This window comes from Lithobates pipiens, unplaced genomic scaffold (genome assembly GCF_037356315.1).
Source record: "Lithobates pipiens isolate NorthernLeopardFrog02 unplaced genomic scaffold, aLitPip1_a1.2 Scaffold_19, whole genome shotgun sequence".
In the NCBI taxonomy this organism is placed as follows: Eukaryota; Metazoa; Chordata; class Amphibia; order Anura; family Ranidae; genus Lithobates; species Lithobates pipiens.
This window is the reverse complement of record NW_027507764.1, coordinates 487,504,592-487,517,163: the sequence shown is the minus strand read 5'-3', so window position 1 is coordinate 487,517,163 and position 12,572 is coordinate 487,504,592. Positions and strand designations below refer to the sequence as shown.

Here is a 12,572-nt window from a genome sequence, read left to right as displayed (position 1 = left end):
GGCCTTTTTTGAGACGAGTGCATCAGATCGCACCGCTGCTATTTGCAACATATGTCTCAAGCGTATCTCGCGTGGCCAAAACATCAGCCGCTTGGGCACCACATGCTTGACCAAACATATGTTGACCTGCCATGCAGCTCGTTGGCAAGCGTACCTCAAAGACCCACACCAAAGAACAAAGCGGACCTCTCCTTGCTCCTCATCAGCTGGCATCTCCAACCCCACTAGACCTTCAGTCCTCTCTGAAACCTGCTCTGAGAGGAATGAAGGTGTAGAATTAGGTGTGTCACAGCCAAGTGCTTCTGGGCACTCTGCTAGCAGTACACCCACGTCCGATTATAGCAGGCAAATGTCCCTGCCCCAGCTGCTGGACCGGCGAAACAAGTTCACTCCCAGCCATCCACATGCCCAGCGGTTGAATGCTAGCTTGGCTAAATTGCTAGCACTTCAACTGCTGCCTTTTCAGTTGGTAGACTCGGCCCCCTTCCGTGAGTTTGTACAATGTGCGGTTCCTCAGTGGCAGGTCCCCAAACGCCACTTTTTCTCACGGAAGGCGATTCCGGCTCTCTACCGGCATGTGGAAGGCAATGTCCTTGCCTCGCTGGACAGGGCGGTCAGCGGTAAGGTGCATATTACCGCTGACTCATGGTCCAGCAGGCATGGACAGGGACGTTACCTGTCTTTCACGGCCCATTGGGTCACTCTTCTGGCTGCTGGGAAGGATGCAGGACAAGGTGCAGTAGTGTTGGAGGTTGTTCCGCCACCACGCCTCCAAAATGCTACTATTGGTTGTGACACACCTCTCTCCTCCACCCCCTCCTCTTCTTCTTCCTCCATGGCCTCTTCCAGTGCTCTGTCCTCAGAACCAGCGGTGCTCCGTAGGCGTTCCAGGGGCTACGCAAGTACGCAGGCAAAACGATGCCATGCCGTGCTTGCGCTGGTTTGTTTGGGGGACAGGAGCCACACTGGGGCGGATGTTTTGTCAGCTCTGCAGGGGCAGGCCGAGAGGTGGTTGACGCCACGCCAGCTTAAGCCAGGAATGGTGGTTTGCGACAATGGCACCAACCTCCTCTCTGCCCTCCGACAGGGACAACTGACCCATGTGCCCTGTGTAGCTCACGTCCTTAACCTGGTGGTGCAGCGGTTCTTGGGCAGGTACCCCGGCTTACAGGATGTCCTGAAGCAGGCCAGGAAAGTCTGTGTGCATTTCCGCCGATCATTTAATGCCTGTGCTCGGCTGAGCTCCAAAAGGAGTTGAACCTGTCCAAGAACCGCCTTATATGTGACATGCCCACCAGATGGAACTCAACATTGGCCATGTTGCAGCGGCTGCACACGCAGCAGAGGGCCATCAATGAGTACCTGTGCGACTACGGCACCAGGACAGGGTCAGGGGAGCTTGGTTTTTTCTCACCACGCCAGTGGGGCATGATCAGGGATGCATGCACTGTCCTGTCACCGTTTGAGGAGGCCACAAGGATGGTGAGCAGTGACAGTGCATGCATCAGTGACACTGTACCTCTTGTCCACCTCTTGGAGCATACGCTGCGTGGAATAATGGACAGGGCACTTGAGGCAGAACAGAGGCAGGAAGAGGAGGACTTCCTTGCCTCTCAAGGCCCCCTTTATCCAGACAGTGTTCCTGCTGTGCCACCCATCACACAGGAAGAGGATGAGGAGGAGGAAGAGGAGGAGGAGGATGATTGTGTCAGCATGGAGGTGGAGGCTGGCACTCAGCATCAGCATCAGCAGCAGCAGCAGCAGTATTATAGGGATGATTTACAGTCCCAAGAAACACGTGGACTTGTACGTGGCTGGGAGGAGGTAGCTGCGGATCATGTTGTCCTTAGTGACCCAGAGGACTCCGGACCGAATGCCTCAGCTAACCTATGCTGCATGGCCTCCCTGATCCTGCAAAGCCTGCGGAAGGATCCTCGTATTCTTCGGATCAAGGAGAGGGACCATTACTGGCTGGCCACTCTCCTTGATCCACGGTAAAAGGGTAAGGTTGCCGACCTTATCTTGCCATCGCAGAGGGAGCAGAGGATGAGACATCTCCGGGAGGCCTTGCAGAAAGGTCTGTGCAACGCATTCCCAGAGACTGGGAGGTTACAAACTCCTGGTCCTGGACAACGTGTTGCTGAGGCATCGGTCAGAAGGAGCGGTGGAGAAGGTGGCCGTCTGACTGATGCTTTCAGACAATTTTTTAGTCCGCAGCCCCAAGGTATGATTGGTTCCAGCACCCATCGCCAGCGTCTGATTTACATGGTGCAGGAATACCTAGGGGCAAGGTCAGACTTGGACACCTTTCCCACCGAAAATCCTCTGGCTTACTGGGTCTTGAGGATGGATCACTGGCCAGAGCTTGCACAGTATGCAATTGAGCTACTGGCCTGTCCTGCATCCAGCGTTCTTTCGGAACGCACCTTCAGTGCTGCTGGTGGCTTTGTTACCGATCACAGGGTGCGCCTGTCCACCGAATCAGTTGATCGACTGACCTTCATCAAGATGAATCAGTCTTGGATCACCCACAGCTACCAAGCACCTGAAGATGATGTAACCGAATAATTTTTTTTGAAATACCACATCCCTTCAAGACTGCCTATGCTGATGCTGAGTGACTGTCCTGTTATGTTAATTGTCTATCCTCTTCCTCCTCCGCTGATATGTTGGAAGAACATTTTTGGTTCTGGGTGATGCCAGCAGCCCAATTTTTCTGCCCCTGTTTAACAGGGGCGTTTAATTACAATTTTTGATGCAATGCTTTGCAGCAGGGCTAATTCCTGCAATAAAACTAGAGTATATGGCAGAGGTTGCAGTGTGGTGGCACCAGCACCAGTGCCTAAGGCCCAATTTTTCTGCCCCTGTTTAACAGGGGCGTTTAAGTACAATTTTTGATGCAATGCTTTGCAGCAGGGCTAATTCCTGCAATAAAACTAGAGTATATGGCAGAGGTTGCAGTGTGGTGGCACCAGCACCAGTGCCTAAGGCCCAATTTTTCTGCCCCTGTTTAACAGGGGCGTTTAAGTACAATTTTTGATGCAATGCTTTGCAGCAGGGCTAATTCCTGCAATAAAACTAGAGTATATGGCAGAGGTTGCAGTGTGGTGGCACCAGCACCAGTGCCTAAGGCCCAATTTTTCTGCCCCTGTTTAACAGGGGCGTTTAAGTACAATTTTTGATGCAATGCTTTGCAGCAGGGCTAATTCCTGCAATAAAACTAGAGTATATGGCAGAGGTTGCAGTGTGGTGGCACCAGCACCAGTGCCTAAGGCCCAATTTTTCTGCCCCTGTTTAACAGGGGCGTTTAAGTACAATTTTTGATGCAATGCTTTGCAGCAGGGCTAATTCCTGCAATAAAACTAGAGTATATGGCAGAGGTTGCAGTGTGGTGACACCAGCACCAGTGCCTAAGGCCCAATTTTTCTGCCCCTGTTTAACAGGGGCGTTTAAGTACAATTTTTGATGCAATGCTTTGCAGCAGGGCTAATTCCAGCAAAAAAACTAGAGTATATGGAAGAGGTTGCAGTGTGGTGGCACCAGCAGCAGTGCCTAAGGCCAAATTTTTCTGCCCCTGTTTAACAGGGACATGTAATTACAATTCTTGATATAATATTTCACAGGAGGGCCCCTTCCTGTGCCCACCCAGAGTAACGGTGAGGACTTATAGTGTTGTGGCACCAGCACCACAACCACCAAAGGTCAATTTTTCTACCACTGTTCAACAATGGCATGTAATTACAATTCTTGATATAATCGTTCACAGCAGGGCGCTCCAGCGCCCAGCAAGAGTCACTTTGAGGGCTTACAATGTTGTGGCAAAACCAACACCTTGTTCCGCCATTTCTGCAGAGCATATAGGGCAGGCCCCTACTTTCAAACATCCAACTTACAAACATCTCCTACTTGCAAACGCAAGGAGACAGCAGCAAGTGAGATGAAAAAAGATGGACGACAAAACAAATTGTACAGGGGTGATAACCCTTCCCTATGTTTTCCAAAAAGCTTAAAAATAGTTTTTTTGACTGGAGCTACACTTTAAAAATGTACCAGTTGAAAATTACAAACAGATTCAACTTAACACAACAAACCTACACAGTCCCTGTCTTGTTTGCACCGCCTGTATACTGCTGTTCTGAGTATATAGGGCCTGGGGGCCACACGCATTTCCCTTTTTTAATATGGGTACAGGGTTCCCCTTAATATGCGTACAAGACCCAAATAGGCTGGTAATGGGCAGGGAGGGCTACCCATGCCATTTTTCTGAATGATTTTCAACCATATTGCAGGAACCAGATATAACATTAAAACCGCAAGCAGTTTTAAATGGTGTTATTTCCGTTTAATGTCATTTTGTGCAGGGACTGTTCTAAACACGGGAAACACGTGGCACTTCACAGGCATACTACAGACACCCCCCAGGCACCATATTTAAAGGAATATTTCACTTTTTTTTTCACTTTAATCGTCAGTAAAATCAGTGCTCCCGCCAAAACGGCCATTTTTAAAAACATTTTAGGCATTGACCCATGTCCCCTGGGGCAGGAGCCAGGTCCCCAAACCCTTTTTAGGACAGTATCTTCCATATTAGCCGTTAAAATTAGCACTTTCCATTTCGAACGTTCGAGTCCCATAGACTTCAATGGGGTTCTAACGTTCGTAACGAACGTGGGGTCCGTTCGAAAGTTCTGGTGCGAACCGAACCGGGGGGTGTTTGGCTCATCCCTAGTTATGAGGAAAGGTTGCGAGCACTGAACTTATTCTCTCTGGAAAAGAGGCGTTTGAGAGGGGATATGATGCGTGACGTTGATGGTCACCCCCGATGCACAGCTACTACGCATATCACACTTCCCATATGCCGACGTTCAGCCGGCTATACTTAAGACATGATTTGGACTACTTCCTCCTACTTACCTTTGCAGGTATTTATGCTTTAGTACACTTAGTTGTATATTCAATTCACTTTTCCCTTTTTATTTTATTTCAACATCTTTTCCCTCTACTCACTCAGCAAATCTCTTTTTTTCACACCCTAGCTTTTGTAAGTCTCTACCAAGTTTTTTCAGCTGTGGAAATAGTTTACATATATATTTTTTTATATTTTTATTTATTGATCCCCACAGATACCCCTGGGTTACTTGTGTTTTTGCCATGCTTCAAGGTCTTCCATCACAGCTTCTGGGGATAACATGTTCTATAATGTTTTTTGTTTTGGATACTATCAACAGCCGTACCTATATACTACAGATAGGTGAGAACGATTGGGACCCTCTGTGTTCCCCTTCTTCCCCCCTTTTCTGTGTTTATACTTTTTTACTATATTTATTTGTTTATTTTTTATTTTTATTTCATTATAGATATCCCTATTTTCTGCATCTGCTCCTGATGAGTGGTATATAACCACAAAATGCATAGAGCCTATGATGCGTTGTCACAGTATTTTTGTTTACTATTTATATTTTATTAAATTTTATTTTAATGAACCAATCCACCATTGTTCTTTATGTCTATATGTTGCTACTATTACAATTATGGTCTACATACCTAGGTCTAGAACCATGTATATTATACTGAACTAACTATGCGATACCATGAAATACTAATTTATAATTAATAGCATATTATGAGATTATCATGTGTTCTGTTGAATCAATTATGTATTATTATCATGATCTATTGATTGAGATTTATTAGTAAAATTGTCTATTAATCTGTCTTACTACTCTATTTATGTATGTATGACTTGTGTTTATAAATGGAATAATGTGTATACTGATTGGCTCGTTTAATCTAGTGATATGCTTCATATAAAGTCCCGCCATTCACTTTCTCTCTTTCTTCAATGATTTCAATATACAAATACCATACTGGTGACCCCACAATAGGGATAAAACTTTTTCGCAAAAGGGAGTTTAACCAGACTCGTGGCCACTCATTAAAATTAGAAGAAAAGAGGTTTAACCTTAAACTACGTAGAGGGTTCTTTACGGTAAGAGCGGCAAGGATGTGGAATTCCCTTTCACAGGCGGTGGTCTCAGCGGGGGGGCATTGATAGTTTCAAGAAACTATTAGATAAGCACGTGAACGACTGCAACATACAGGGATATACAATGTAATACTAACATATAATCACACACATAGGTTGGACTTGATGGACTTGATGGATAGTCTTTTTTCAACTTCACCTACTATGTAACTATGTAACTCTGTGCAGGCAAGTCAAGTACCTCCATCCCAAACTCGCTCATCCATGTCTTTATGATCCTTGCTTTGTGCACTGGTCCAAATCATTGGTGGGGATTATGGTGTGGGGTTGTTTTTCAGGGGTTGGGCTTGACCCCTTAGTTCCAGTGAAGGGAACGCTTAAGGCTTCAGAATACCAAGACATTTTGGACAATTTCATGCTCCCAACTTGGTGGGAACAGTTTGGGATGGCCCCTTCCTCTTCCAACATGACTGCTCACCAGTGCACAAAACAAGGTCCACGAAGACATGGATGAGCAAGTTTGGGGTGGAGTAACATGACTGGCCTGCACCTCAACCTGATAGAACACCTTTAGGATGAATAAGAGCAGAGACTGCGAGCCAGGCCTTTCTCGTCCACATCAGTGCCTGACCTCACAAATGCGCTTCTGGAAGAATGGTCAAACATTCCCATACACAACCTCCTAAACCTCGTGGACAGCCTTCCCAGAAGAGTTGAAACTGTTATAGCTACAAAGGGTGGGCCAACTTAATATTGAATCCTAAGACTAAGACTGGGATGCCATTAAAGTTCATGTGCATGTAAAGGCAGGCGTTCCAATACTTTTGGTAACATAGTGTATCTATAATCTCAGGGACTACTTATTCTATACTGAATTTATTGAAAGGGTGCCCAAAAACCGTTCATCTGATAAGAGCCTATTGGGCTGCAATGATGCAGGCATACATTTAAATGCTAAGCAATGTTTTACACATTGCACCTTTCTGCTGAACATACAATTCCATGGGGTGTAATTTAAGTAAATTTAGAAGTAAAAAAGCAAGTATTGTGATCACTGTATGTGCTATGTGCATAGCTCCAGACTGTGCCTGATTTGAGGGACTGTCACTGATTTGGACCAATGTCCCTCTGTCCCTCATTTTGGTCTGATCTATATAGTTGTATATAAATGCACGTTTTATCTTTCAAAAAGTGTTTACCAGAGCGAATACCTTTCATCCCAATTTCTAAATTGCTGCATTTGTAAAAGCCAATTTAATCTCCCTGGCGGTATGATTATTTCAGATTTTAGGTGCTGAAAGCGTTACAATTATTTTGCATGAAAATTTGGCCTTTTATATTGTAGTCCTGTAATTCTTAGGAATAGCTCACTTAAATCTGTCCAAACAAGAGTCTAGCAGTTTGAAAAATCAAATCATAAATTCTATTATAATAAATAACTATAAATAATTATACCAAATAATAATATAATAATAATAAAAATTATTCAATAATGTAATCAAATCAAAAACACTGAAATTTGCTCAGTTGCAGAATTGTCACTGTCATTACTTTTCAGTGTTTGATGACGGATCTCCCCACAAATCACTATCGCTCAATTCTGCAAGTGATTCTAATTTATTATCGCTGTTTTCTAGCTGGTCTAAAACCACTTTTGATGTAAAGGGACAGTTTTGGTTGCTATGGACAATCTCCAGTTTCCAGGCATAAAGAACAGTTTTTGTAAAACTGCATGCAGCACACTGGGCAGACCACTAGGGACAAAAGGGAGGTGAAATAATTGCATACAGCAATGTAATCTGTAAGATTACATTATACTGTATGTAATGTGTGTGTTTTACTTTTTGAATTTGGTGCCGTTCTCCATCCCCATGCGTTGCAACGCTCGCATGGAACGGAGCCCGGCTCCGTGATAGATCGAGTGGAGGACGAGCCGCTCTCAGTGTGGGGAGACATTGCTGGATCCAGGGGACAAGGTAAGCATACTCATCCTTTATCCAGCGATGCAATCCCGAGTCTGGCTCGGGGTTACCACTAATGGTACTGAATTTTCACTCCAAGCAAGACTCGAGAATACTGCCAGGGGGGGTTAAAGGAATGTTAGTGGTAAAAAAAGCCCTTGTGGATTTAATTAACCTTTTTTTGGGTTAATTTTCCTTTAAGGGGGTGTGACAAGGGGGCGTGTCCTATGCCTACATACATTTGTTAGTAGGTGTCCCTCATTCCCATCTGAAAATGTTGGGAGGTATGTATGTGTACCATAACACGCAACAGCTGGTGTGAATGGGCCCTTAAGGGGCCGTAGTCTGTCCTTCAAACATCTAATCACATGCAACAAAACATTTTAAATATACCGGTAGGTTTCCATCATTGGCTGCTGAAAGCTGATGCAGGTTTATTAGGCTTAGCACAAAAATCAGTCCGTTAGTAAATTACTACCTAAATGTCAATGTCCCTGGAAAACAGGCAGAAAGACGTATGCAACAAACTATATATAAACTGGTGAGTCAGTCATGCAAACATTTGAAAAATACAGGTTTAATATAATGATAGTGGATTGGCTTATCACCAACTTTTATAAATAAACATGGTAATAGCGAAGTAAGAAATACTTACATATTTATTTTTATTTTTATTTTAGTTATTTTAAACCTACCTGACCTATCACTTGAGTCATCAAACTCCACATTGAAGGAATGCCCGACATTAATGATTCTTTTGGAAGTATTTGGATTGTACTGGATGAACAGGGGCTTCAAAGAAGAATCATACTTGGCTCTTTTAGTCTGAATATCAATGGGGGATTGACGAGGTCGACATTGTGCAGTGCTGGAGGTACACACTCCCATGTCTGTATTTCTTCTGTAAAGGAAAAAACATAACCCATTTACTCTGATGCAAAAAATGATTGTGGTTTAAGGGTTTTTTTTCTTACATAGTGCTTAGTAAGCATATATATTGTACTTCATTTATAACATCTACATTCTAAGAGTTATTTATATATCTAATGGCAAATCAATACCATTTTCCTGGATATGTGCAATGTCATGGGGATCCATAAATAGCATATATAGATTGGTCTTGAGAAGACCTATAGAAATGTTTGTTTTATGCTGCTGAGAAACCGCACCATTAATGAAATGAGCATGACTTTTCAAGTCATATGTCATTGACACAAAGTGAAATTTTATTTAAATTCTGTATATCATTATAAACCTATAGGTAGTGACAAGAACACCAGCCTACCTAGCTTGATTAACCACTTAAGGACCAGGCCTCTTTTTCAGACTTGGTGTTTACATGTTTAAAACAGTTTTTTTTTGCTAGAAAATTACTTAGAACCCCCAAACATTTTATATTGTTTTTTTTCTAACACCCTAGAGAATAAAATGGCGGTCATTGAAATACTTTTTTCCACACCGTATTTGCGCAGCGGTCTTACAAGCGCACTTTTTTTGGAAAAAATTCACTTTTTTGAATAAAAAAATAAGACAACAGTAAAATTAGCCCAATTTTTTTATATTGTGAAAGATAATGGTACGCTGAGTAAATTGATACCCAACATGTCACGCTTCAAAATTGCGCCCTCTCGTGGAATGGCGTCAAACTTTTAGCCTCAAAAATCTCCATAAGCGACATTTAAAAAATTCTACAGGTTGCATTTTTTGCGTTACAGAGGAGGTCTAAGGCTAGAATTATTGCTTTCGCTCTACCGATCGCGGCGATACCTCACATGTGTGGTTTGACCACCGTTTTCATATGCGGGCGTTACTCACGTATGTGCTCGCTTCTGTGCGCAAGCTTGTCTTGACGGGGTGTTTAAAAAAAAAAAAAAAAATTTTTTCTTATTTATTTTAATTGATTTTATTTATTTTTACACTGTTTTAAAAAAAAAAAAATGGATCACTTTTATTCCTATTACAAGGAATGTAAACATCCCTTGTAATAGAAAAAAGCATGACAGGTCCTCTTAAATATGAGATCTGGGGTCAAAAAGTCCTCAGATCTCATATTTGGGCTAAAATGCAAAAAAAAGAAAAAAGAAAATCTGACATCTAAAAAAAATATACCTTTAAGAGGTATGGGCGGAAGTGACGTTTTGACGTCGCTTCCGCCCTCCTATGGTATAGAGACGAGTGGGGGCCATCTTAGCCTCACTTGTCTCTATGCCCAGCAGACGAAAGGACCCGATCGCCTCCGCCGCTACCGACGGCTCCGGTGCGGGAGGGCGGTTCACCTCTCCCGCCGCCGATAGCGGTGATCTCGTGGCGAATCCGCCGCGGAGACCACCGTTATCGTACAGCCGACCGCCGCCTGAAGAGATGGATATCTCGGTTGTGGCAGCAGCTGCTGCCGTTACCGAGATATCCCTCTTCAAAAATAGGACGTACATCGTCGTGCGGCGGTCGGCAAGTGGTTAAAGAACTGAGCTCATCAAGGTGATATGCTGATCACATTGCTTGCACCATGACTTAGATACTATATGTAAAACTTTAATAATTTAGTCAGTCCTTATGTTTTTTTACTTGACTTTTTTAAAGGAGACACTATGGTCCTCATTGACCATACTATAGGTATCCTTATGGTTTTCTTTCTCCATATTTCTTTTTCATACACTTCTTTAACAACTATGCACTGTTGTATCATAGGCATGGCTCCAATAGGCTGTTGGTCATCCATATTACTCAGAAATATGTAATAGTGCATTAAACATTGGCTTCCCTGTGGCGTCAGAGGGGGCGGGGCCGACCATTTACATAACCGGGTGACCCCGCCCCCCTCGGACGCCTTGGGAAAGCCATGGAGAAGTCCCCGTACATCAGAGGGGGTGTCACCGTGTGGCCCTGCCCTCAGTTATATAAGAACTGTCAAAGCGAAGACGTGTCATATGGCAGGAGCCTCCCATGGAGGCGGGTCCGTTTTATTTTTTTCGGTCCGTTGGCGGAGCGGGAGAAGAAGATGAATGGACTTCGTGGGACATTTTTATTTTTTTTATTTTTTAAAGTTTGTCTTGTGGTTTTTTTAAACATATTTTTTTTAACATTTTGACACTTTTTTTGTGAAATGGTACGGATACAATGTACCCATTACCATTTCAAACGGGGGGCCGGGATATGGAGGTCCGCTTCCAGATTCCGATAAGCCCCTCGTCCACAGACCCCCACAATCCACAACCAGGTAAGGGTTGTGGGGATGAGGCCCTTGTTCCCATCAACATGGGGACAAGGTGCTTTGGGAGGCTACCCCAAAGCACCCTCCCCATGTTGAGGGCATGTGGCCTGGTACGGTTCAGGAGGGGGGGGCGATCTCTTGTATCTTTTCCTGCGGCCTTCCAGGTTGCATGCTCGGATAAGGGTCTGGAATGGATTTTTGGGGGGACACCCACGCCAATTAAAAAAAATAAAAAATTTAACTTTTGGTTTGGGGTTCCCCTTAATATTCATACCAGACCCAAAGGGCCTGATAATAGACTGTGGGGATCCCATGCTGTTTTTTTCAATGACTTTTATCTGTGTTGCTGGGACAGACAATTAATTATAGCCGCGAGTACTTTTAAATGACTTTTTTTCCTTTAGAAATGTCATTTTGTGCAGAGACTGTTCTAAACATGGGGAAAATGTGCCACTTTACAGGCATACTATAGACACAAGAGATCCTTTTACATCAGAGTCCACAGAGTTCCCCTTTTACATCTGAATCTGCAGAGCTCCCCTTTTATATCTGAACTCGCAGAGTTCCTATTCACTGTAATGCCGCGTACACACGGGCGGACTGTATGGCGTACTTAGTCCGTCGAAACACATTTCAGCGGACAGTCCGCTCGTGTGTGGGCTTCAGCGGACTTTTTCAGCGTGCAGTCCGGCGTACTAAGAATTTCGGATTTTTCGAAATTCTGTCCGTCATACTTTGGTTTCAGCGGACAATCCGCTCGTCAGTATGCTAGTTCGACGGACTAAGAATGGCGCATGCCCAGAAAGGATTTACACGGCGGAAGGGTGCTTTGCTGTGTATTGGACTTCCTATTTCTAGTCCCGTCGTACGTGCTGTACACGTCATCGCGCAAGCTTTCGACGGACTGTTTGGGTATCCGTGTGTGGTCAAGTCCGTTCAGTGGAAAGTATGACGGACTGTCCGTCGGATTGTATGACGGACTAAGTACGCCATACAGTCCGCTCGTGTGTACGCGGCATAAGTGTTGACTCTGCAGACTCTGATGTAAGGGGAGCACTGTGGCCTCTGCTGGTGTAAAGAGAAGCCCTCATGTAATAAGTGCTCTGAGAACCCTGATTTACCTTAGCATACTAACTTAGAAGCAGGAGAGAGAAGGGGGAGACTTAGTCTGGTCTGAATAATGTTTTCAGGTCTCAGACGGTCTGAAACCCGGATGCATGATTTCAAACCTGAACTGTCTGGGTGAATCCCGAACAGGTGGCAACCCTAACCTACAGTGAGTTTTGCTTCTATTGCTATGGTGATGTGGTACTTCCTGCCTGGCAGGTAAACTACATTTGACCCCCATGAGTAGTCCTATGTGGACGCTGTTGTAGTTCTGTCTTAATTGACTTGAGCATGTTGGACTACAATT

General features: G+C 44.2%; 1 protein-coding gene across 5 annotated transcripts in view; it reads right to left on the bottom strand.

Annotated features, from left to right (window-relative positions):
• LOC143997381 (carbonic anhydrase 13-like) overlaps positions 1-12,572 on the bottom strand; it is a 107,598-nt gene that overhangs the window by 25,977 nt on the left and 69,049 nt on the right. For all 5 annotated transcript variants that reach the window (XM_077492970.1, XM_077492968.1, XM_077492969.1 and 2 more), the window contains exon 2: positions 8,643-8,848. In XM_077492970.1, the coding sequence (XP_077349096.1) occupies positions 8,643-8,835 (193 nt within the window). In that variant the 5' untranslated portion in view covers positions 8,836-8,848. The remainder of the gene's footprint in view (positions 1-8,642; positions 8,849-12,572) is intronic.